The sequence below is a fragment of the Dermacentor albipictus genome, chromosome 4, assembly GCF_038994185.2.
Source record: "Dermacentor albipictus isolate Rhodes 1998 colony chromosome 4, USDA_Dalb.pri_finalv2, whole genome shotgun sequence".
Lineage (NCBI taxonomy): Eukaryota > Metazoa > Arthropoda > Arachnida > Ixodida > Ixodidae > Dermacentor > Dermacentor albipictus.
Window position 1 is genome coordinate 121066692 of NC_091824.1, and position 26824 is coordinate 121093515.

At 47.7% G+C, this 26824-nt stretch overlaps 2 protein-coding genes across 15 annotated transcripts in view; one reads left to right on the plus strand and one right to left on the minus strand.

The window, feature by feature from the left end:
• The window catches only part of LOC135917748 (uncharacterized), a 162631-nt gene that overhangs the window by 131450 nt on the left and 4357 nt on the right, over nt 1-26824 (minus strand). The gene's annotated exons all lie outside the window — the stretch shown is intronic.
• LOC135917772 (uncharacterized) lies at nt 4224-26329 on the plus strand. 3 transcript variants are annotated; one of them, XM_065451364.1, is made up of 11 exons: nt 4224-4438; nt 5679-6109; nt 6736-7003; nt 8488-8761; nt 9812-9981; nt 10267-10436; nt 13714-13963; nt 18690-18918; nt 20888-20960; nt 22749-23065; nt 25980-26329. In XM_065451364.1, the coding sequence occupies exons 1-11, from the start codon at nt 4385-4387 to the stop codon at nt 26312-26314; spliced, it is 2571 nt and encodes an 856-aa protein (XP_065307436.1). In that variant the 5' UTR covers nt 4224-4384; the 3' UTR covers nt 26315-26329. The 3 variants fall into 3 exon arrangements, with proteins under 3 accessions (XP_065307436.1, XP_065307437.1, XP_065307438.1); XM_065451365.1 differs by having other exon boundaries at nt 4224-4420; XM_065451366.1 differs by having other exon boundaries at nt 10267-10432; nt 25980-26242.

Genomic DNA, 26824 nt, shown 5'->3' on the forward strand with positions numbered 1-26824 from the left:
GAGCTTCAGTAACACGTCGTACAAGCCCCCTTTGTTTTTTTTTTTTTTTGGCATGGTTATACTGTCAGCTGTCTGACATGATCCGCCACAAAAAGGTACCGCCGAAAGCGCCTGGAGACAGCTTTTAATTAATCTTTTCAGCGCGCTATTCAACTCAATATTTCAAGAAGTGATATAAATTTTGCTTTGTCTAGCCCTATAAAACCTAAACGCGCGGTTTCACGTCCATGGAAATTAGAACAACTTGTTCTCGCTTGTTTCTGGTCATGAAGAATGCATTTGTTCAGAAGCAACGAAATGTAACATAAGTAAATATTATTATAGCAATCAACTAGTAATTGGCTTGCTGGACTATCCACAACTAAGAACTCGCTCCAAGCTCTCAAAAGCGCTACTAAAGATTATTCGTCAAGTTTCCCATGCTCAAATTAAAATTTTGAGCACGAAACTTAGCCTAGAAAAAAAAATACGACACCCGCCGTGGTTGCTTAGTGGCTATGGTGTTGGGCTTCTAAGCGCGAAGTCGAGGGATCGAATCCCGGCCACGGTGGCCGCATTTCTATGGGGGCGAAATGCGAAAACACCCATGCACTTAGATTTAGGTGCACGTTAAAAAACCCCGGGAGGTCCGAATTTCCGGAGTCCCCACTACAGCGTGCCTCATCATCATACCGTGGTTTGGGCACGTAAAACCCCTTAATTTTAAAGATAGATAGGACATTATAAGGTAATAGACAAGTGTTAAAATTTAGAAATGGGACATTGAACACATTGTTTTTTGCCTAATTATCAAGCACTTCTTTCCAGTTTTGCGGATCAGCTCACGTACCACTCTCGTATTGATCCCTTCGTGCAGAAAGTTTCACATCGCTGTGTGTTTCGTTGCGTGGTCTGTATGTGAAATTTGCAGAGTCCAAATTTAAACCGATATACCGCGTATCTCACATAACTTACGCCAAAAGTTAAAAATATGCAGGTGCCACATAGCAAGACAAAACCAAAGTTGTTTGCCGTCGCTTGGAGCAAGTCAGACCATTTTTTTTATTTTGCCTAATTGCATGATTAGTTATTATTTATTAACAACTTCTTAAATATTCTACTCAGAACTAAACTGTCAATGAGAAAAGTGTGCAGCATCTTGAAAAATTTCCTATCTAGCTTTTTCTTATTGCTCAATACGTGTTACATAAAAGCTTACTTCCATGCCTGAAATAAAGTCTTGGGACCAATTTAAGTCTGGGAAATAAATAAATGTAAATTTTGCTCTGAATATATTATTTCATAAGTCCATTAATTAATAATAACTAACAGTGTAATTGGGCGAACTATAAAAAAATCGTACGACTTGTTCCAAGCGAAGGCAAACAACATTACACTGGTTCTGTCCAGCTACGCCGCACTCGCATATATTAAATTTTGGCACAGGCTACGTGGGACACACATGGTATATGCGAAAGATTTTACTTGTATAGCAATGACACACTAGGAGTGTAATTAAAGCCTTGTCTTGCGCTTATAGTTCTAATGCAGTGTAGACACGACATCAAACCCTAAGTATGTTTTGCCTATTTTATTTGCATCGTAAGCGGCATTGAATTATCGACAATTCTTTTTTCAATGCAGTGCTATATAGTTGACAAGTCTTACTAAACAGTGTACTAAACCTTTCTCATAGACTGTTATGACAAATACTGGGCGTGATGCTTCTTCCAAGTACGCTTTAAAAATTATCTGGTGCATTGCCGCATTCTGTGAATGAAGCCTGACAGGCGACAGCCATTCATTTCTCGCAGATCACTGCCTGCCGCCATTATTCAACAACGCCTTACAAGAATTCAGTGTCGCATTAATTTCAGCCGCCTTAAACCTGCCGTCGGTGAGTAAGAACTCGCGACGGCCACGGCAGCGGACAACTGCATCATCACAGTCACTTGCGCTGTAATGCAGTTGCACATTGGTCCTTCGCATCCTCTACGTTGAAGGGACCCCGCTACGCTCCTCACCACAGCCGTCTTCATGATCTGATCATCGGCTGTACTGACAACGATAGCGCAGGCCAAGCGTCACACAAAATAAATGTCTACGTCTCTCTTTCTCTCTCTCTCTCTCTGATGCAATGCTGGTGGTAGCGAGAAGTGGCGAGGGTGAGCTTAAGACGCAGGCAAGACGGTGCGTGATTCACTTCAGCCAGCGTATAGAGGTAACACTCCAGCTACATAACTGGACCCGTAGACGGACGCGGCGCGCAAGATTCCGCCAAGGCACGAACTGATGCGCCTCGCCTTCCTCCTGCGGGGCCCCGTCCTGCGACCGGGCGGCGTTGAACGGCCACCGAATTAGTCCCACTGCTCAAGATTGGTCAAGCATTAATGACCACCAACAGGCGTGGTATCTTCCGGACGCACGAAAGCTGCATCCTAGACAACAATATGTGATACCTTGCAGATTTTTTTGGAGTTCCTTGAATAACAAGAGCAGTATTACGCACGCGGGAAGATTCGCAGTGTTTCACTCAGTATATATCGTGCTGAACCGAACATTCGCAGTAGCGCTCAACAATCTGCATACCACTGGCCGTCTGAATTCGAGTTAGTTTTAATCAAGAATAAATCAGGATAGCAAACTGAAACAACTACGTTGAGGCACCTATATCAAATGTTCAACAACTGTTTTCTTCTTTTTACAGCAAAGCTACATATAGTTACCCTCTGGCGGTGCTCGATGTCCGTCCGTCTACGCGTCGCGTCGACACGAAAAAATTTTCGTTTCCAGTCAGTTTCTTGCGAATACTCAGTCGCTCTTAATCTAATGTAGGCACCTTGGAAAAAATTATGCTGAAACTGGCCGCTAATACGACTCTATCATTACGCGGAGTTTCATTCACTTGTCTTAATTAGTTAACAGCGAAGTTGTAAACGTTACAGAATTCCCATCTGCTGTCAATATATGGCGGCCTACGGAGGGAGTATGGCTACAGGAAACGGCTGTAACTCCTGTTTTATCGAAACTATCCCGAAACAAAAAAATTATCTGACAATTAGCCGCTAAGGCGACTCTAACACTATGCCGAGTTTCATATACTTTTCATGATTATGTAGTTCACAGTGAAGTTGTAAATATTGTGGAATTCCGGTTTACTATGCGCCAGTACTTGCACTCGTCACTACTGTCGCGTCACTACAGTCAACCTGTCGCGAGGAGCCCCACATGCGTGCTCGCGCGAGCGAACGCTGTTGGGGCGCAGCGAAGCATGGACAGAACACGCGGAGAGATTTTCTTGACAGAACTTCTTGCGCATAGCTTCCACAGCGTTGACTGCCATGTATGAAACCGAGTATACTTCATAAAAGAATAAATCACTCCACAGTCAAAAGGTGTATTCGTTGTCTTTGTCCTTCAACAACAGCAAGAACACTACTACTACTACTACTACTACTACTACTACTACTACTACTACTACTACTACTACTACTACTACTATTTATTATTATTATTATTATTATTATTATTATTATTATTATTATTATTATTATTATTATTATTATTATTATTATTATTATTATTATTATTATTATTTATACAGGGATGAGTGAAGTAACTTTATTTTGGTCCAGAGAAGACGCAGGGGAGACCCCGCGCCACCCGGCTAGTCCCACATAGGGACCGCCAAGCCGAGCTTGACGGCCCGATCGCGGGCACTCTGGACGGCCAGGGTTTGCTCGTTGAGTTCGGGGCTGCCCAAGAGCGCAGCCCACCTATCCTCGCTGAAAGAGGAGCCGATGGCTTCACACTCCCACAACACATGGAGCAATGTTGCCCTTAGTCCACAGGCAGGGCAGTCCGCAATGGGATATCTTTCGGGGTATATGGCATGAAAAACCGCGAGGTTAGGGTACGCACGGGCTTGTAAAAGTCGAAGGGTAACCGCCCGCGCCCTACATAAGGCGGGGTGCGGGAGGGGGAAGACCCGTCTTGACAGATAGTAGTGCGTGGTGATGTCATTAAACGTAAGCAAGTGTTCCCCGCGGGGCTGAGGGACTGCTGAAGCGGCGCGGTCACTAAGAGAACCGCCCACCTAGGGCGACGAAAAGACACTTTCTCGCTGTTTCTTACAATAAACGTTCATTCCTCCTCCTCCTTAACGGAACGCCGCTGTGAGAAGTGCTAGCTGAACGTTTAAAACCAAGGCAGCGTGAGTACGTGCCACGCCGAAGCGGGGGGAAGAAGAAGAAAGCCTGGCGGGGCTCGCGCACACGCGTCTCGTGGCAGCCGCAGGTTCTCGCTGCGCATAAGCCTCGCCCACAGCGGTTCTTCACCCCACGCGGAACAGCCGAACAGAACGAGTTGAGGATCGCTGCGCCCGCTGAATTACCGGTACGGAGCCATGCAGCCCCTACTCCCCAGGAACCAGAGCTCACTGGTACGTGAAGCGCACGGGGTAAGTTCCGCAAAGGCAGACACTGTTTATGCTTGGGCAAGTTGGTGCGACATTCTTTTGTAACAGCGCAAAGGACTAGGACGAGACGAGTGCAGATACACAGCGCTGTATATGTGCACTCGTCTCGTGCTTGCCCCTTGCGCTGTTACAAATGCCACAAAGGCAATCAAGAGTGCGGTGCAGGTGCGGTGCAGGTGCGGTGCAGGTGCGGTGCAGGTGCGGTAGGCGCAAGAACGTAATTTCACTTTTGCACTGGGAGAAGAAAAAGTAGTCTCAAGGCCTCTCGGCCTCGAAACACTATGTGTCGGATAACGTCACCAAACAATTATTTCATGTGCTAGCACTTGTTTAGTTGGAGGATGACAGATTTCCGCGCCACCTATATAGCTTTATACTGTTGCTACTGCACCGTCCGCGTTTCGGCTGTTTCGACAACCGGCATGTACCATTCATGTCATGTTTGCGCTTGAGAGATAGGCGTCATAACTTTTAATGCGGACAGCATATTTTCCTTACGTCACCTCGGAGCAACCTGCCATTATAATACGAGCAGCTCGCAGGTGTTGTAACCGGTGCGCAGTGCCAAAAAATAAAGGGACGAGAGCACGACCACAGTCACATAGCGAGCCGCAATGTCGTCGCTTAAAGGCCCGCTATAAACCATACCATAAGCTCATTTGGTGAAAGAGCTATGTAGATATGCCATTAAATATGCCATGTAGATATGTAGATACACCACGAAATCACACATTGACTACTTCCGTGATCGGGAAATCGTTCAGAAATCTGACGAGAGGTTTCTGCAGGTTGCATATGTGAGCAGCTGCTTGCGCAAAAGTGCGAGCACATGTGCTAGTTGTGGAAAGGTACATATCGGCTCACACCAGCGCCAGTGCACGCCGATTGTCCCCCCCCCCCTTTCTTTTCGCATCCAGACTATATGCCTATAACGGTGCCACCGGTGACATTTTATGTAAAATTTGCCAAAGTTACGCGTGCTGTCGTAGCTCCGCAAGTCTCGTCCCACCGCTTCCAATACGATGAGAACTGCAAACTTTGCCTCTCAAGAACGTCACGCCAGGCATTGATTTCCACTGCCCGCGATGCTATTACTATAGTCCTATGACTGTCGTCTTCGTAGTTGACTTTTTGCGTGGTTCCTCAAAAGACACAACCAATGTACAGGCGCAGCCGGACAGCACCGCCGCTTTCACGCCCTCTCGTAATCAAACACTCGCAGCCCGACGCCGCCCGAGCTGCCGTCGATGGAGACGACGCCGCCGGTGGACCTCCCGCTGGCGCCGACGGAGGCGTCGCCGAGGCCGAGGAAGGCGCCGTGGAGGAAGACGAGGTCGAGCGCCTGGCGAGCTGGCTCAGCCTGTTCCGCATGCTCGTCATCTTCCTGCCCCTGTTCGCGCTCTGCATGCCCAGCCTGCTCGGGGACTGGGAGCGCGCGCGTCGCAACGAGACCTCCATCGCGTCCCGGAGGTTCTTCGGCGTGGTCACGCCTCCAGGCTCGTCGTATCGTCGCCAGTCAGCCCGCACCACGTGCCGTAGCCACGCGTGCGTCGCTGCCGCCTCGAGCGTCTCTCTCGACCCTTTGGCCAACCCCTGCGATGACCTGTTCGGTCACGTCTGCAACAACTGGATCAGGGACCACCGCGTCAGCCGGTACGTGGGCTTCCGCAACGGTGTTTGGCAGGTAGAGTGGGTGTCCTCTTTCAATATCGCCAGCAACAGCCTGTTAAACTATCCTGCAGAATGAAGGCGCCTGCTAGCGATGTCCAGTAACCCCTACGGCGCGTCAATCCACATACGTGCAGTTGAAAAATTCCCCAGTCTCGTCAGTAAATCCTGTCCACTTCACTCTTCTTTCTTCTCTTGGCTCATTTGGTTACTCCGATAGGCGACTGATTGCCTCTTTTTATACATTGCATGCCCTGCCAAACTCCTGTTCTTCTCTTTAATCTCAAATGGAATATCAACTACATATAGCCGCATATATTATTTGACTGTCAACGTAGACAGTGTCTAAAGTCAACACGGCGCGGACTTCTCACTAAACCGTGTTTCGAGGTTGCTACCGCCTCACATGCGACGCATTGAAAGCACGTCAAAGTCCGTGCTCAACAGCCACCTACACCGTCAAAGGTCTTAACGACTGTAAAGTCTACTTGGATATGACTGTGGGAGGCACCGCGATATTGCGAGGTCTCTTTGCGGGTTCAGCCCTTCGGCGCCGCTCAGTAAACAAGAAGGTCGGCTTACTGAATTACCAATATTTTTTCTCGTATTAGGAAGGCGGAGGCGTGGGAGGCGAACCGTGACCGGCGCACGATGGACCACCTGCACCAGGCGGCGCTGACCGAAGACCTGCACAAGATTCTGTCCGGCAGGGCGGACGGCCGCTGGTTGCCCGTGGCGGTGCAGAGTCTCTACCGCAAGTGCCTCAGGCCGGACCTCGGGGACGCGGCCGAGCTTCGCTCTAAGCTGCTCGAGAGCGCTGGCCTCTTGCCTTGGCCGCACAACGCGCGGGACACGGCCCCCGTCAAGGACATTTCCAAGGTGCACACACACTCCTGCAAACTGACTTGGTAACATGTAACAAGTAAAACTCTTGCTTGGGCTAGTTGGTTCATGCTTGAAGTAGTAAAGGCAAGGCGCAGAAGACCAGGACTCAGGAAGGTCGTTTGTGTTCTTCTTCCTGAGTCCTTCTTCTTGGTCTTCTGCGCCTTGCCTTTACTACTTCTAACATGTAACGTTCGAACGGCAGTATAATGGGCACACCAAATAATTTAGGAACGGCTTATCGTGTAACTGAGTTATTGAGATAGCGATTAATTGCGAGAACAACGATTCTGTAAAGGCGCTTGATGTGTGGCATAAGTGTGCTTCAAGAGCATGCCAACTAATAGTGAGAGTATAGTTCAGGTTTTCTAAAGTAGGAGCGCGTGATGTCTTATACGATCTTTGAAGTAAGAGGGCAAGGCCGCATTGAATCTCATGCTGCAGAAGCTAGCTGTGCACTGAGACTACAGAATAGCAGCATGCAGAACTGCGGTTTGTTCTGGGCGGTAGCTGATTTGGGTACAGTCATCTTCATTGGCGTACAGCTTGCGTAGTTTGCATCCAGCATAGTTTGCAGCGTCAGCATTGTTGCGGTTACGCCAAAATTGACGCTTCAGGAGTACAGGTTGGCGTCTGGCTGGAACAGCACGCGTGGAATATTTTGATTCATGAACGAGCCGTCCCTCTCGACGAATGTCGCGACTATTAACCATTCATCATCTAGATATTGCTCACATGTTCGTCAGTTGCAATTAAGTGTTGATTGATTTATTCGTTAGTGTATGATGGACCTATTATTAACTGGCTGACACTGAGGTACGAAGGTGTAAAGAACAAATATAAGTGGCAAGACAAGTTACAGCCGTTGAAAGCGAAAATAAATAAATAAATAAATAAATAAATAAATAAATAAATAAATAAATCATAATTAAAGACTTCATGATTCCATTTGCGCCCTTCCATACACGTTCTCCCACCTCGGCCTGATGGCTCTTCCTCCTGTGCTTCCCTTTTTATTTCTCTCATTTCTTCTTTTCTTCTTGTTGCTGTTTTCACTGCACGGCCGATGACCTTCATAGCAATTACTGTCCGAGAATGGCAGAATTTCCTACGACCAATGCCAGATCGCTTGCTCATGTAGGACATGTAACCGCGTAAAGTATAGACGAACAGTAGATGGGTGTTGGCGTGTCGTTGCCGTGTCAAAGCGTCGTCAGTGGAGTTCGGTGTGGCTAACTCTTCACGGGCCCAGATAATGACCGAAATATTGTCGCAAGAATGTTTTCGCAGTTCTCCTCCACCAGAAAACCTTCGCCCCAAGCAATGGCGATTCCTCGTTCAGCACATCCAACACATTCAGGGAATTTCCCTACCTCAAAGCACTCTGTACCTAATGCACTACCACACTACAGTACGTCGTAGCTGAGGAGCCACCGACTGCGAGCAAACGACGGTTTCGTTTGTCGTTCCAACTTGCGCAGGCGGTGGGCAACGCGTACTACTTCACGAACGAGCCGGCGCTTCTGCGCATGGGTGTGGGCGCCGACGGTCGCGCTTTCCTGGCCGAGCCTCGGCTGCTCCTGGACGCGCTGACGGTTGGTCCCCGCGAAGTGGCGCAGGCTGCCGCTGCGGTATTCCTGTCGGCGGGAGGAAAGCGGCCGGTGCCCGAATTCGTCAACAGGCTAGAGGAGCTCCTGGACAGGGCGCGCAGGGGCGACGACCCGGCACCCTGGAATACCACGCTGCGCCTTCCAGGTGAAGCACGAAAAATCGATGGGCGAGTTTCAAGAAGACATCGTCTTTCTTTTCCCCTGTGAGCTATACTCGCGGGTAACTACCTGTGGCAATGAGGAGAAAGCTGTGTACGGCCAAGCGCACAGGTGAAAGCGTTCCTGAAAATAACCCCCCTGTACGTCTCATTCGTTTCTAAGCTGAGAAACAGAAAACAAGGATCGTATTTATTAAAGCACTTAAGGTAAGACATCATATGTACCACTCGGCGTAATTGCAATGCTTCTCTCTTTGCTCTTCCTTGTTTTCGCGAATTCGAGAGCGTCGCAAAGCAAGCCGAGCTGATGCAGTATTTGCTCCTAGAAGCTGAAACAAAAGCTCTGCCCAACTTGTGGACGAAGGGAAAAGAACGCCTTCATGGACAAACGGATTAGTTGGTGCAATAACCCATGTGCACAGTCTCCCGCTCTGCAATCTTCCTTTTACTGCCACAGAACGTTGTCCGCAAGACTTATCGATCGGTTTACGTTGAACTCGACGGCGCTAACAGAATGACAATTCCCTTTCCTTCAAATTTCACCCCTCACTTGAATGTTAGCTTCGAACGACTTCAGAATTGCTTTTTTCTTTACATTAGCTGACTGGGCAACACATGGAAGCTCATGCATGTTATGAATTTACCATGCGTTGCTATATATTCTCGAAACGATATTCTACGGAGGTCCTCAGGTTGGTTCACTGACATCCGTGAGATATTCCTTTAGAGATATATAATGACGCATTGAAGTCATCTCCAGACAATGTCCTAAATGCTCGAATTAACCTTATATAGTTTCGGAAAATCCTCGTAACACTCTAGGAACGCAACAAATAACCGTTCTGTAGCTTCTTTTAAGTATATACAGTAAAGAAAATGCGCAGTTCGCAGAAATGAGCATCCGCGAGTGAATAAGCGACAATGACCGAGAGTTCCTCCACGACTTGCCTAAACGGGTCAACTGCCTGTGCACAAAGGCCTACTATTTAGCATACGCCCCCCCCCCCCCCCCCCCGTTTTTCCCCTCCGCGATGCAGAAACGAAGAACGACACTTCACGACCAAGAGTCGCGGGGGAACCGCACAGTGCGTGGTCCTCCTGGAACCTCCGCACCATCATCGAGGAGGCGTTCGAGGGTCGAGAGACTCCCGACGAAGTCGTGGTTCGGGCGCCCAGCTATGTCGACGCCTTGCCGGGCGTGCTCAAGGTGAGTCCTTGAGAAACGTACTACACCCTAAACACTGTACACACGTATAGGAGCAGCCGCTTCTTTCTTGCTTCAAATATAGTAAGTCTTACTGGGTGCGTTATTCTGAGACGAATGTGGCAGTTTCTTATCTGCGTGGTATGGACTTCGCGCGGAGACAGCTGCACTGTTCAGGTTTCGCGAAAGCTCCTGGAAAGTAGCTAGATAAGAAAAGGGAACTCTTCGCGAAGGGCGTCAAATATTTCATCACTCCTAACGCGATGACGGAAACGTCACGTGACGCAGCAAGTGAACGAGCAGGAGCTGCTCAACTATCTGGCACTGCGCACGGCCCTGCTGGCGTCCCGCCTGCTGCCAGCCGGCCCAGAGAAGCAGCTGCTCTGCCGGCTCATCGACGTCGATGACACGGCGCCCGCCCGCACCGCCACCGAACATTGCATCCGCATGATTGGTGGGTGCGCTCGTTCTTTTTAATGATTAGCTATATGCACTTCTGTCGTTCTGTAACATAAAGCGCATATACAGTATTATCTCGTTAAACGGAATTACCGGTTAAAAGAAACAACGGCTTCTACATTGATAGGGCTTGAAAAAAAGAATTCGTTAATCGGAACCAACACTTTCGAAACTTCCAGTAAACGGAACAAATAATGAAGCTCTTTTTTTTTTCCTTTTTTGAATCCAAAATCTTGTATTTATTTTTCGACATCTCTCTTCTACCCAGAAAACCATGCTCACAAACCAGTGGCTAAGACGTAAGAAACAAAAATTTGATAGATATTTAATGCATGACATGTGCAGTCCGCAAATCTTGGTGGCATCGCCACTCGCCCCATATATACGGCCGAAATAAGAAAGACTGAAATTTCGGGTACAAAATACATCATACATGAGCCGTTCAGTAGTTTGGACTCCACAAGCACGACCTCGCGGTTGTGGAGTGAAAACGTGCTTGATGAATGAAAAGAGGTCGTCTAGCGCCATGTCCCTTGGTGCAGTAAGAATGTAAGTGCAGTTAGTCGTTCTTTAGCTGTTCTGGGCAGGACATCAGATAGATAAGCCACCGAGTCGAGCAGAAAGAGCTTTGTTCTTGCTTTATGCATCGCCGGTGCCTCCTAGTCAAGCCAGAAATCGCCTAACGCGCTCGAACCACTGAACAAAAACTGCTATACATTCACTTCTTTATTCTTAACATGTCTATAACAGAGTTAACAGGGCGCATGACATATGCAGTGATACAATGCTCCACGTCTCTCTCAGTATACAAAGCTCCTGTAAATTGAAACATATTGGTCCGGTCTTTTGAGGTTCCTTTTAATGATATTCTACTGCATAAGCAAGCAATTAAAGCTTCTTTTTTTTTTTCTTCTTTGAGGTTTCTAAAATATATGTAAAGGCGCACCGCCAATTTCCTGATTTCCGATCGAGAAATCTTATCTTTCCCTGATCTCTTGATGAGTGAAAACAAGTCGCCTAGCGGCATGTCCCTTGCTGCAGTAAGAGACTCGCTCAGTTAGTCGTTCTGTAGCTAGCTGTACAAGGCAGGACATCAGATAAATCCCCGCGGCCGTACACTAAACTTCGACCGTGGTCGAGTTGAAATCAATGCGACATGACAGTCCTATACGGTACCCTCCACAAGAGCTATGTTGTTATCTGCATGAAAGAGCGGTGTAAGCGCCAATACCATAGTTATACATATACCATTTTCTTAAATAAGATCATTAAGAGTCTTTAAAAATCGCCTGTGGCAGATATAAGTCATAGAGGTGGAATACTTACTGTTGTACATCGAACTAGAAATAGAAATGCATAATTGACTAATAACAAAATTGTACCAGTCATTCTGTAATTAGTTCTTTTACGGCACGTACTGCAATTTACGAATTGTAGTCGGCGAGTACGCAAGGCGATACTTGAAACGAATATTTAGGGTGGCACCAGCTTCGGGATGTTCATTCCCCATGCTTGCGACGAAATAAATGAGATTTCCAGTTACTTTCGTTATTCAGTGCATAAAAGCACGATTTGTTAAAAAAGAAATAACGAACAATGGCGCATTTTCACCGCACATTTCACGGCTCATATCTCGAAACCCGTGTTATTTAGAAGTCGTTTCGAGCGGATATACCTTGCAAACTGACCGGCTACCATCCGTACATTGCAATATGTGCCGTGAATTAATTCACAAAAGCGTTAATGAGTTAATTTTCAAATTAGTGTATTCTCCACTTCGATTCTTTGCGCAAGTAACGTCCACCGCTTCGCGTAATCAAGCTCAAGGCTACAGTTACGTTATCTGCCACATGCGATGCCTAAAAATTCTGATTTAAAAAATGCGTCCAGCATACTATATATGGACATCTATAGGCTCCGCAGAGTGTTGTGTTCAAATCTTTTGACTACCTGTAGCTTCAAGGGTTGATCCCGAAACTTTGGGTGTGCACCGATAGAGGATTGGCATTAGGAAAGCCAGAACCGCAGAGGTGTCGCAATTAAGTTCCCGTCCTTTGGACTATCTATCTATCTATCTATCTATCTATCTATCTATCTATCTATCTATCTATCTATCTATCTATCTATCTATCTATCTGTCTGTCTGTCTGTCTGTCTGTCTGTCTGTCTGTCTGTCTGTCTGTCTGTCTGTCTGTCTGTCTGTCTGTCTGTCTGTCTGTCTGTCTGTCTGTCTGTCTGTCTGTCTGTCTGTCTGTCTGTCTGTCTGTCTGTCTGTCTGTCTGTCTGTCTGTCTGTCTGTCTGTCTGTCTGTCTGTCTGTCTGTCTGTCTGTCTGTCTGTCTGTCTGTCTGTCTGTCTGTCTGTCTGTCTGTCTGTCTGTCTGTCTGTCTGTCTGTCTGTCTGTCTGTCTGTCTGTCTGTCTGTCTGTCTGTCTGTCTGTCTGTCTGTCTGTCTGTCTGTCTGTCTGTCTGTCTGTCTGTCTGTCTGTCTGTCTGTCTGTCTGTCTGTCTGTCTGTCTGTCTGTCTGTCTGTCTGTCTGTCTGTCTGTCTGTCTGTCTGTCTGTCTGTCTGTCTGTCTGTCTGTCTGTCTGTCTGTCTGTCTGTCTGTCTGTCTGTCTGTCTGTCTGTCTGTCTGTCTGTCTGTCTGTCTGTCTGTCTGTCTGTCTGTCTGTCTGTCTGTCTGTCTGTCTGTCTGTCTGTCTGTCTGTCTGTCTGTCTGTCTGTCTGTCTGTCTGTCTGTCTGTCTGTCTGTCTGTCTGTCTGTCTGTCTGTCTGTCTGTCTGTCTGTCTGTCTGTCTGTCTGTCTGTCTGTCTGTCTGTCTGTCTGTCTGTCTGTCTGTCTGTCTGTCTGTCTGTCTGTCTGTCTGTCTGTCTGTCTGTCTGTCTGTCTGTCTGTCTGTCTGTCTGTCTGTCTGTCTGTCTGTCTGTCTGTCTGTCTGTCTGTCTGTCTGTCCGTCTGTCCGTCCGTCCGTCCGTCCGTCCGTCCGTCCGTCCGTCCGTCCGTCCGTCCGTCCGTCCGTCCGTCCGTCCGTCCGTCCGTCCGTCCGTCCGTCCGTCTGTCTGTCTGTCTGTCTGTCTGTCTGTCTGTCTATCTATCTATCTATCTATCTATCTATCTATCTATCTATCAAACGCAGGTAAATAATCCCGCACGATTAATGGATCGGTTATTCGGTAAACAGCTACTGTTTATTGATGTGTGCGCCGACAGTGCAAGGTGAAGAGAGCACACATCGCGAGCGATATATATACGCCGCCTTCTGCATATACCTCGCAGCGAAGTACGAACCGGAGTTGGCGCTCTACGCGCTGACCGCCTTGTCTCCGCTGGTGACCGGCATGGACACCGATTCCCTGCTGGGCTTCCTGCGGCGCCAGCTGTCCAACGAGATGCGTGCCGGGGCGCTGGACGTGGACGACGCGGCGCTTGCGGACAAACTGGCCGAGCGTGCCTACTCCATGCCGTGGGTGGGGCCCGCTCCAAGTTGGCTGAGAAATGCCACTTTACGCGAGGCATACTTCACGAGGTATGTATTCGCGACTCTTCTCGAGGCGTACCTCTTTCTCCGAACCCGCCTTTCTTTCTCGTCCATTTCATGAGTGAGAAGGAATGACATAGCCGCGTGGGGTAGTCGAACGTCTATAAGCAGATATCCACCCTCCCCAACCTTTAACGCACGCCTCAATGTGTTTGCACATGTGCGCTTTCTGAGTAACGCTGTTTTGAACGCAGGCGATCGAAAATGATAAAGCCTATAAAACCGACAGAATACATGAGATCGTGTCACAAGATGAAAATGAGATTTCTGGACGATTCCGTGCTGCGCCGGGCATCGTTCAGTTATTTAACTACATAAAAACTCACGACGCTGAGTGGGACGTTATGCATTCTGATCTTCTGGGCCTATCCCTAAAGATGCAATCAGTCAATGCACCTCAAAGGAAGTATGTGAGATCTGTAAAATTTATCTGCCTGTGCGTGCTATGTGTGTTTGCTCGTCACTACATCAAGTTGCCGCGCTTCCCCATCTTTGTGTTTCTTCAGTGTTACTTGAGGGCCATCCACGCCTTCTTGCGATACGGAGTCCGCCGCGCGGCGGCACTGTGTAGTTCATTCGCAGGGCTTATATGTTTGTGAAGTGTGGGTTCAATGACGTTACGCAATAATAAAAGCCATTGATATGCGTCGATAGTCATTTTTGTGCCTGCGTCTCTTCGTCACATCTGTTCGTAAGACTATTTGGTGTTGCAATGAACGGATTTTCACTATTTGCGCGTCTTCTTTTAGTACAAATGTTCCTTTAAATATAAAATCGCGGTTTCGCCAGAAAGGCGAAGCATCGATTGCGGTAGCAACAGCTATACGAAGTAAGTTTACTTCGTACAGCTGTCTAATAATAATAATAATAATAATAATAATAATAATAATAATCAGCCCGGTTACGCCCACTGCAGGGCAAAGGCCTCTCCCATATTTCTCCAACAACCCCGGTCATGTACTAATTGTGGCCATGCCGTCCCTGCAAATTTCTTAATCTCGTCCGCCCACCTAACTTTCTGCCGTCCCCTGCTACGCTTCCCTTCCCTTGGAATCCAGTCCGTAACCCTTAATGACCATCGGTTATCTTCCCTCCTCATTACATGTCCTGCCCATGCCCATTTCTTTTTCTTGATTTCAACTAAGATGTCACTAACTCGCGTTTGTTCCCTCACCAAATCTGCTCTTTTCTTATCCCTTAACGTTACACCTATCATTCTTCTTTCCATAGCTCGTTGCGTCGTCCTCAATTTGAGTAGAACCCTTTTCGTAAGCCTCCAGGTTTCTGCCCCGTAGGTGAGTACTGGTAAGACACAGCTATTATACACTTTTCTTTTGAGGGATAATGGCAACCTGCTGTTCATGATCTGAGAATGCCTGCCAAACGCACCCCAGCCCATTCTTATTCTTCTGATTATTTCTGTCTCATGATCCGGATCCGCAGTCACTGCCTGCCCTAAGTAGATGTATTCCCTTACGACTTCCAGTGCCTCGCTGCCTATTGTAAACTGCTGTTCTCTTCCGAGACTGTTGAACATTACTTCAGTTTTCTGCAGATTAATTTTTAGACCCACTCTTCTGCTTTGCCTCTCCAGGTCAGTGAGCATGCATTGCAGTTGGTCCCCTGAGTTACTAAGCAAGGCAATATCATCAGCGAATCGCAAGTTACTAAGGTATTCTCCATTAACTTTTATCCCCATTTCTTCCCAATCCAGGTCTCTGAATACCTCCTGTAAACACGCTGTGAATAGCATTGGAGAGATCGTATCTCCCTGCCTGACGCCTTTCTTTATTGGGATTTTGTTGCTTTCTTTATGGAGGACTACGGTGGCTGTGGAACCGCTATAGATATTTTTCAGTATTTTTACATATGGCTCGTCTACACCCTGATTCCGTAATGCCTCCATGACTGCTGAGGTTTCGACAGAATCAAATGCTTTCTCGTAATCAATGAAAGCTATATATAAGAGTTGGTTGTATTCCGCACATTTCTCTATCACCTGATTGATAGTGTGAATATGATCTATTGTTGAGTAGCCTTTACGGAATCCTGCCTGGTCCTTTGCTTGACAGAAGTCTACGGTGTTCCTGATTCTATTTGCGATTACCTTAGTAAATAGTTTGTAGGCAACGGACAGTAAGCTGATCGGTCTATAATTTTTCAAGTCTTTGGCGTCCCCTTTCTTATGGATTAGGATTATGTTAGCGTTTTTCCAAGATTCCGGTACGCTCGACGTTATGAGGCATTGCGTATACAGGGTGGCCAGTTTCTCTAGAACAATCTGCCCACCATCCTTCAGTAAGTCTGCTGTTACCTGATCCTCCCCAGCTGCCTTCCCCTTTTGCATATCTCCCAAGGCTTTCTTTACTTCTTCCGGCGTTACCTGTGGGATTTCGAATTCCTCTAGACTATTTTCTCTTTCATTATTGTCGTGGGTGGCACTGGTACTGTATAAATCTCTATAGAACTCCTCAGCCACTTGTACTATCTCATCCATATTAGTAATGATATTGCCGGCTTTGTCTCTTAACGCATACATCTGATTCTTGCCAATTCCTAGTTCCTTCTTCACTGTTTTTAGGCTTCCTCCGTTCCTGAGAGCATGTTCAATTATATCCATATTATACTTCCTTATGTCAGCTGTCTTACGCTTGTTGATTAACTTCGAAAGTTCTGCCAGTTCTATTCTAGCTGTAGGGTTAGAGGCTTTCACACATTGGCGTTTCTTGATTAGATCTTTCGTCTCCTGCGATAGTTTACTGGTATCCTGCCTAACGGAGTTACCACCGACTTCCATTGCACACTCCTTAATGATGTCCACAAGATTGTCGTTCATTGCTTCAACACTAAGGTCCTCTTCCTGAGCTAAAGTCGAATACCTGTTCTGAAGCTTGATCTGGAATTCCTGTATTTTCCCTCTTACCGCTAACTCATTGATCGGCTTCTTATGTACCAGTTTCTTCCGTTCCCTTCTCAGGTCTAGGCTAATTCGAGTTCTTACCATCCTGTGGTCACTGCAGCGCACCTTGCCGAGCACGTCCACATCTTGCATGATGCCAGGGTTAGCGCAGAGTATGAAGTCTATTTCATTTCTAGTCTCGCCGTTCGGGCCCCTCCACGTCCACTTTCGGCTATCCCGCTTGCGGAAGAAGGTATTCATTATCCTCATATTATTCTGTTCCGCAAACTCTACTAATAACTCCCCCCTGATATTCCTAGTGCCTATGCCATATTCCCTCACTGCCTTGTCTCCAGCCTGTCTAATAATCATAGGATAGTAAGTATCCTAGCATAGTAAGTAGCTTTATAGGCAATATATGCTTGTAAACAATCGCTTACTAAATTAACAAGCACGGTCTGCCGTGCGCACAGGCAAACATGAAAACATCTCACTCGCTGTCAAAACGCTATGGTGAGGAAGCACGGCAGCAGCAGCGAGCGAATGACGTTGTGCTGCCTCTCACTTCAACGTGAACTAAGTGGCGAGAACACAGCGTACACGAAGCTATCAGCCGTCGGCGCGCCTAGACTCTGTCCCCATCGCATATCGCTTTCAAGATAGGGCCACGCGACTGTACGCGGCGGTGCTCAGCCGCGTCATATGCAGCGCCGCCGGAGAGAACCTCCAGCGCCTTGCATGTGATGGAAGACAGTACGCTTCCTCCCTGCCTTCCTCCCTTGCGTGCGCGTGATCAAACCACCATATTCGAATCACCCTCTCACGCTTTCACGCGCACATACAGCATACAGCGCGCGGTCACGATGTTATCGCGCTTGAACTTTATATGGAACGTCACGGCGACGGCGGAAATGCGCCTGGAGTGTCCATATATTTGCTCTCACAATAAAAACTGGTTGTCAGTCAGCGCCCTTGGGTTGTCTTGCCTTGTCCTGTCGTTTAGCGCTCCACCAAATAAACTTTAAAATGTGCCAGCAAGCTCAATTTTCAACCAGTCTGTGTAAAGCGTTTGTTTGTTTGTTTGTTTGTTTGTTTGTTTGTTTGTTTGTTTGTTTGTTTGCATCCGCTAATCCGTTTACGTTCTGCCTCTCCTAGCTTGATCACGCCTGTAAGCGATGCCTTCTCTTCGACTGAGTGCTAGAATCTTGTTTTTTAACACATTCAAACGTGGAGAGACGGGCAACAAGAGAACATACTTTTTTTTCTTTTTTTCGCTTTTTGGTAGAAGGAACTTAATATTCTCAATTTTCACATTTGTAAGCACTGCGCAAGCGCCGAATCCAAACTCTGTCGGTCACTTCCTTTCCCTTTTTACTTATTCAGAGCCGTTGTATAGGCGTTCAATAACATAGTGCCCGCTGTTTCTAAAACTTGCTTACGCAATTTTACAGCATAGCGTTACCACACGTTTTACCGTTACCGACAGAGCATGCAGAGGATACACATCGCGAATGCGCAATCGGCGACAAGCTGTACGGCTGCTACATAACGGCAACGGAACAGTAATTACACTACTAAATACTAAATACTACTAACTATAAAAACTAAATGTAATCTAATGACTACAGGAGCCGTTGCCTGGATAATGCATATGCGGCGAGTCTATACTGCATCCATTGGGCCAGCATCGTTGCGGCCATTCTTGGCCTGGTGTGCCGGCTCGCGTCCGTTCACGCAGGGCGAGCAGGTTGCGCAAAGCTTCACATCGCCCGTTCAGACATGACGCCAACGTTTTCCTCCAACCGCGCGGCGCAGGTTCTACGAAGGGAGCAAAGCGGCGCTCGTCGGCTCCTCGCAAACGTCGCAGGCCGTGTTCGCCTGGATGCAGGAGAAGGCGGTCAGCGAGCACCTGGCCACGAACGGGGCACAGCGGACCGCAGCAGACCTGCGCTGGCTGCCCGGCCTGCTCTCGACGCGATGCAGCCTCGCGCTGCACGAAGAGGGCGGTGCCGATGGCGTGCTTCCGCCCGAAGGCACGCTCCAGGTTGGTCATCGCGAGAGACGCGCGTTCAGCACTGGGGAGCGTAAACTTTATTTTCAGATCAATGAGATTCGAGTCCGGCGTCTTTTCAGTGGGTCTGGGCACCCGCCGCGGACGCGGCTCCGAGACCCCGTCTCGAAGCGGCTTCCTCGGCTCGCTGGACGGCCCAGAGTTGCGCTGTCAGGTTCGAGCTGAGCAGTGCGGTCTTCCAGCGCGAGCGGAGGCTGGCGGTGGAAGAGACGGAGGGGTCCACTCGGGAGAAAGCCTTTTCTGCATTATTGTGTACATTATATATACATCGCCATCTTTGCCCGTTGCCACAAAAATTCCAGGAATCATGTTAGCCAGCCAGTAGAGAAGGCCGGCGGCGTGTCCCAAAGAAGAGAGGATGCCTGTAGAGTGGCTACAGTTTGTCTTCCATGTTCTTGCGCGACTCGTTTTCGTGCCATCTTTCATGTTTCATTCGCGCCGTGTTTCAACTGTGTAGCGCGATTTTGACTCGAACAAGAGAAGTGGGCTCGTCCCTTGTGCTCTAGTAATCTTTCCGTGAAGAATCCGTTCAGTCGTCGTCACGCGGAGGGCGGTAAGAGTGGAACAGTCCTTTTTCTGCTTCTCTCTTCTAATTGGCTGGCGCGCCCAATAGTTTTCGCTATAGAATCGCACGATTAGGCGATACAGAGCATATACAGCAGCGTGAATTAATGCGTAGGGCCATCACGAGACCAGAACATGTTTGTTTTATCTACGGTTCTGATAGGGAACACGTTCAAGTGCCCCAGTATATTAGGATATGGACAAATGGAGTAAACAAGGACGGAAGGCATGTGAGACATAAAGACGGCTCTAATATGTGGTGAAACTACCCACAGCAGAGTTCTTTGTCCGTCATTATAAGGAGTGGCGAGCCTCTAGCTACGGTTAGTGCCAAATTTTCAGTCTATATAAAGTAAACAACACGTGTATACGACAGCATTAAACATACCTCGAAGAAAACTACGGCACTAGTAGTCAAGGGTGATGTGGTAGGACGAACGCGAGCAACATCAAAACGCTAAAACACTTGTATGCGGTACAGATATGTCCCCCTTCCAAAGTTCTGATTTGCATATTTTTCTTCTTTTATATATATATATATATATATATATATATATATATATATATATATATATATATATATATATATATATATATATATATATATATATATATATATATATATATATATATATATTACAATAAAGCCATGGCACCAGCCCCGTCATGTTACATCACTTTGTTGTGCTTAGGCGTATTTTGTAAAGTGCTTTAGATACAGGAAAAGGCCACGAAAGGCGATGCGGCCCTTTCTGCCTCATTTTTTTTACGTTATTCAGAGTTCAACCATCGGTTCACAGCTACCAATCCCCAAGAAGACATTAGTCGGATGATACGCACGGAGAGAGCGCGACATCGTGAAAGTGGTGGCGCCCATTGCGTCATATTTTGGCAAGCGGACCTTTGCTCAAGGCAAGATACAGGCTGTCAGCAACTCGAAAAGATTAATCTACCAATCTAGCTTAACTGTCCCTATATCGACGATGGGCAGAATAGGACGGTGCATTCCGTTATCGTGGAATAGACTCGAAACTATGGCCGCATTGCATGCGTCCTACGAAGGTTCTGGGTTCGGCTTCCACAAGCAAGCGGCAAGTTCTCGCATTCGGCTTTTACTTTATTTTCCTTCCATTGAGAAAATGAAGGTTATCGCAGATGCAACATTCAAAAACAAACTTAATTACTTCGTACGTTTCTTGGCTTCATTAAATGAGCCCACTCGGTTCTCCGGGTTCTCTTTTTTTTAATTGTTATTCAAAGGTTTTACCGCAAGGCATACTATGCCCTGCTGATATGTTGTCTTTACATATGTTGTCTTTACATATGTGAGGAACGTGCGAAATTGTGCCGCTGTATACGTGTGCGAAACACGATGCAGGTGCCACCGGCCGCCCTGGACTTACTGTGGGGCACGCATCCATCGACAGCCATGCTACAGGTGGCACGCGTCGGTGAGTGTACCTCGCTGTATACTCTGCTATTACTACAACTACCGGAAATGCGTTTGTCGATGGTAGACGTTAGGCCTTCTTGGTATATGCCATTGTAACAGGCATGAAGCGCTAGGAACGCCGGGTCTGGCGTCCTTGCCTTTTGTCCCCGTCATTGCAAGCGTTATTACATGTTACAATAATATTAACAACGACAACGACAACGACGACGACGGCGGCGGCGGCGGCGGCAATAATAGCCCCAAAATATATGCCCGCGCGAAGTTCCAATAAACTGTTTGCGGAATGCAGGTACATCATGGAGAGTGCAATATTAGTCTTGCTCCGGGTCCTATAGTGCGCGTAATCGTGATGAAAGCAGATACCCAGCAAATTGGAGTACAATCTCAATTGCAGCGACATCGACCAATGAAATGCATACAAACGGTGCTGGTTAACTAATTACTGCAGCCATTTTCTCACTTTCCGAAGAGCAATCGTCGCCGAAGCTATAGTGGCGTTTATATATACGCATGGCAGGCTGCGCAGTTACGTTCTTCACACATTGCTAAACTGACACGAAGGCATCGCACAAGCGTGCGTGCAATTTCAACCACTTTGTAGCCGAAAAAAAATTTTTTTAAGAACCAACCCGATTACTATCCAAGAATGCGTTTAGCATGCTTAGGTGGTGGCCATTTGTGGCACTATACAAGGTGTTCCAACTTTCATGCGCCAAGATTTAAGTATATTCAGATGGGTAGAACCAAGGTAATGTTTGCCATCGCTTGGAGATACTCAGATTATCTTTTGCGTTCCGCCTAATCACATAATTAGTCTTAATTATTCAACTTGTCAAATATTATAGTTAGATGAAAGTGTTAATAAGAAAATTGTAGAGCAACATGAAAAACTCCCGATAAAACTTTCTGTTGCTCAATACGTGCTACATATAAGTTTTTCCGAGCGCGAAAGAAGCCCGCGAATACACGCAAAGTGCCTCGAACGGCCAGTCGCACGGCAATTTTGCGTGTATTCGCGGGCTTCTTTCGCGCTCGGAAAAACTTATATGTAGCACGTATTGAGCAACAGAAAGTTTTATCGGGAGTTTTTCATGTTGCTCTACAATTTTCTCATTAACGCTTTCATGTAAATATAATATTTGAGAAGTTGAATAATTAAGACTAATTATGTGGTTAGGCGGAACGCAAAAGATAATCTGAGTACCTCCAAGCAACGGCAAACAGCATTACCTTGGTTCTGTCCAGCTACGTGGCATTTGCATATTTTTTTATCTTGCTGCATGACAGTTGGAAGACCCTGTATGTTTCACTGTATGTTATGGGCGGCGCTTCCCCTTACCACCGTGCTTTGCCCGTATACGCGGGAGCCTGCCGATACCATACGACGGTACTTCGAACACCACTTTTTTAAGGACTAGTTGGAAACCACGGGCAGCGTCTGCGACCGCCTCTGCACACTGCGACCACAGGCGCAGTGTCTCAAACGAAAACGTCCGCGTCTTCGACCAGAGGTGCAGCGCCTCAAAACGCTAGCGGTCACGAGAGAAGAATTTGATCCAGAACGTTCCCGTTACCGCCACCGTGCGGTACCAGCGGTACCACCACGCACTTTTTTTACAGCTGCGTCGGACTGCACTTTCGTCGGGATCGGCCCACGAAAACGGCCAGGCCGTCACAAGGAATCGGCGTTATAGTTTCCAAATAATGCCAAACGCTTTAGACACACCACGCGGGTGTACCCCCGCGAGGAAGAGAGTGCATTCGGTGCCCTCGCGTTCTCGCGCAGGCGTCCGCGCCTTCAAGACCGTGCTGCAGCACCTGTTCCGCTGGCAGCAACGGCAGCACACCGACGCGACGGGGTCGCACGTCCACGACAACTGCACTCCGTGGGACGCGGCCCCGAGCCAGCTGGACATGGCGCTCGAGTCGCGGGCGCTGACCCTGGCTCTGCGCGCTTACCTCGCGTGGCCGGGAGCCCCCGAGCTCGTGCTGCCCACACTGCAGCATCTGGAGCCCGAGCAGCTCTTCTACGTCTTCTACGCGCTCAACCAGTGCGAGGTCAACGGGCCGGACGTGGCGCAGACCCTAGCTTCGAGACACAAGGTGGGCTCCCTGGCACAAACTGCGTTGTTTCGCAACCGTCTATACACATCCTGTTAAAGCCAATTGTCGAATCGAAACGTTTTCCTCCTGGTTCTCGTTCCGGCTGAGCGAAAACGTTCATTTCCGGTTCATCAACCGCTTAGCGAAAAAATGATGGTTCAATCTACTTTGAACCCGGTTACGCCCGTCCGCATTGTCTATAAGAATAATTAAGTAATACAGTAAAGCTTCATTTTGTTCAAGAACTCGACGGTGCTCTTCAGCTGCGCGGGAATACTGATACGTAAACAACGCCGTCATGCCACAAGTACTCTTAGCTACATAAAAAAAAAAGAAACGCACTTTGTGGAAGCACTTTTCAGCAATAGTAATTTACATCACATACACTTCAGTTTACATACCAGTGTAATCAAAAGCAACCGCCATGTTATAAGCGCTTCATTTTAGCAATTAAACTAAATCTCTTACCACCGAAGAGCTGTTTGACAGTCAGCAATTTACAACGCTATGGGTGTCTTATAATGCCTGCCACACGACGAGCCTTTGACAATAACATTGACAACCGATTGACAACCGCAATACCAGTGTTGCCACTTCTAAAATGAGAGTAATTCTTTGTGCATTTAGAAATGAGCTAGCACGGTTGAGCCACAAGCGTAGGCAATGCACGGATGAAAAACTACAGAGGAACCGGCAAACCTCAACAGAAAACCGTTATTTTGTTTTCTTTCTGTTTCTTTCTGGCGTCCCGGTGTAAAAAAAAATAGTCGCAGTTTCGCCTGAAATGTGAAGCATCGATTGCGACAGCAAATTAGTAGACAGACATGCGAAGTAAAGCTAGCAGTTCTGTCGGCCGTATATGTAGGCTTGGAAACATTCGGTTACTAACTGAATTAACAAGCATGATGTCAGCGCGCACAAGCAAGCATGAACACATCACACTCGATGAGCGCGGACACTCGCTGAAAAACGCTGGACGCTGGTGCGAGCAAGCGGGGCAGCAGCAGCGAGCGAAGCGCGCTTCGTGCGGTCTATTGCTTCAACGCAAGAGCGCCAAGAACACAGCGCCGCGCAAAGAGGTACGAGCCGTCTGCAGATCCCTTTCAAGATACGGCGCGCGCTACCGTGCAAAGTACGCAGTTGTTGGCGGAGTCGAAGCCTCCCCTTCCCTCTCCCCGCCGCGCTGCCTCCCCGCTTTCCTCCATACATAGCGCGCGAGATTGAGGCGCGATCGTCAGTTACCCTTGATCCCGGTCGCGAAATGCGCAGCTGCTGCCGGAGCACAACGCCGTCCCCCTCCTTCGCCTCTTTCCTATCCCACCACGGCCTTTCACGCGACGGAAGACGGCGCGTTTACTCTCCGCTTTCTTTCTTCGCGCGCACCACATCGAGCCACTATAGTAACAATAAAATTCAAAAAGCGCTAGACGACAGGACCTGAAAGAGGAGACAAACACGGCGCCGTGTTTGTCTCCTCCTCTTTCTGGTCCTGTCGTCTAGCGCTGTTTGAATTTTATTGTTACCATGGAACACCAACTCGCCCAATCCGCTGCCCTTCTGGAGCCACTATAGTCGGCTTCCCTCGTGTGCTTTCACTCGCACATACAGCATACAATGTGTGGCGACGGTGTTATCGCCCTTGGACTTCATACGGCAAAAATGCGCCTGGGATGTCCACATAGTTGATATCGCAATAAAATAAAATTCAGAGGCGATTTAACGGTAAATGCGAGAGAAACGCGTTGTGATTACGTCGCACCTCTTTGAGGTCCCAGATTCATGATTTAATCCGTGTTCACCACATTACACATTGTACAGGCGTTCACTCGACACACGTCCTGCCTCTCCGTGGAGCGAAGCGCAACTGACGGTGGTCCAGAGCAGACCACTGTCAGTTACACACACACACACACACACACACACACACACACACACACACACACACACACACACACACACACACACACGCACACACACACCATATATATATATATATATATATATATATATATATATATATATATATATATATATATATATATATGCGTGCTACATGTGCCTGCTTGACTACCAGACCCCGACAGTCATATAATATATGCGACGCCATCGAATTATTTTGTAGCAATCAGTGGCGCTGTTTCTCATCGTATTACCAATATGACATAGGGTGCAGGAATTAATTCTTGTTAGGGTAACCTACATGCAAAAGGTCTCGGGGCAGGATCGAAACCCGCAGGTCATTTCCAGAAGTTATAGGCTGTCAAGTATCGCCATGTTCCCTCATTCGAGTCGGAGAACATGCATGGTTAGCACTAAATCTAGGAGAAGAGGCAAAATCGCAGTATTTGGCAACGTTATAGATTAATACTCCGGGAGTATATGTATTGATATTTCTCACCCTTTTGGGCTAATCTCGCCCCCAAACAACAACCGTCCTCTTGCGTGCCTATCTAACGCTGAGCGCCCCCTGCTTTCTTGACATGAAAGCAGTGCGTGCAGTGTTATAAAGAAAATGTAAGCATGGAAAATGACGATCATTATTTGGGGACAAGATATCCCCAGATGGTGTAACGCTCATGGTTATTTTAGATACCCTTTTGCAAACTACACACTATCAGGTTTGTGGAGTATCGGTGCTAATAGGTGGCGGAATAGCAGACAGCACCACTGGCATCATTGACTCACGACAAGCCGGCCGCGGTGCTCCGGAGCCGCGACTATACCACAAGTTCTATAGCATGCGGTCAGATTCACCACGAATGCTTTGATTGGCTAATGTGTGGCGAATTGAACAGGCCCCACCATTTTCGTGAGGTTAAAACAATTGTACTCAGTAGCATTTCTCGTGCCCCTATTGCGTCCACATAGAGAGACGGCTAGACCCAAGGCCTGCTCATGCTAACATGTTGTGCAGTTGCGCGACGATGCGGCCCGGCCCGATCGCGCTGGCTGGGTCAACCGAGTGACGTCCAGGAACGAGGACTTCGCCAGGGCGTTCAGGTGCCCACCGCCGCTGAAGCCACCGAACCCATTCCGCGACTGCGGCCTGGTTCCTCCTTCCGAGACGCACACCGTCCGCACCTAAAGGGTGCGGACGTTGCTATACTTTCAGGGCGCCCAGGTGTCGCAGGCGCCCTCGCTTTTTTTTTCATAAATATTTCACACGTTCATCAAGCAGCAATTGTCATGTGGCGTGTTTATTACAAAGAAAGAAGAAAAAAAAGTTTGAGCTGCTCAACCAGTACCTAATGCGCCGTTTCTGACTTACTGCCAAATTAACAACTTCCCAAAGGCAGCGGAAGAATGGGCGAGTTTTCGACGCAACAGAATCAAAAGGTCTTATCGCAAGTCGATTAGGGGAAAAAGCAACATGCATGCTTTTAAAACTAGGCGCGACTTTTTCTATCCTCCTATTGGCAAGAAAGTTGGGTCGTGGCTAGGGTGCTCTGCGACTTCAACGTGAGAAAACTTTTCAGCGGAGATTCAGCTTTCTTCACTTAAAAGCTGCCAGCGGTAGGAGCGCTTTTAGCGCGAGTATAGCACAAATCTGATTTGGTCGTACAGAGATTTTACCGCAATTAAGCCTGCGCACCCTGTCTTCGTCAGATGCTTCTAGCGGAGCCGAAGAAAGAAAAAATTAATAGAATAAAAAATTAGAAAAGTCCGTTTCGCCCAACAGGTGAATCATTCATTACGATAGCAAATTATTAACTACACAAAGTAATAAGGGCGTATTTTACTTGTTAGTAAAAAATGCTT

What these genes read in the sequence shown, in the direction of transcription:
- LOC135917772 (XM_065451364.1), top strand. Translation starts at nt 4,385, where the DNA reads ATGCAGCCCCTACTCCCCAGGAACCAGAGCTCACTGGTACGTGAAGCG. An exon ending in CCGTCAAGGACATTTCCAAG is followed by an intron (nt 7,004 to 8,487) that starts GTGCACACACAC and finishes CAACTTGCGCAG; the next exon opens with GCGGTGGGCAACGCGTACTA. An exon ending in CGCCCGAAGGCACGCTCCAG is followed by an intron (nt 18,919 to 20,887) that starts GTTGGTCATCGC and finishes AACACGATGCAG; the next exon opens with GTGCCACCGGCCGCCCTGGA.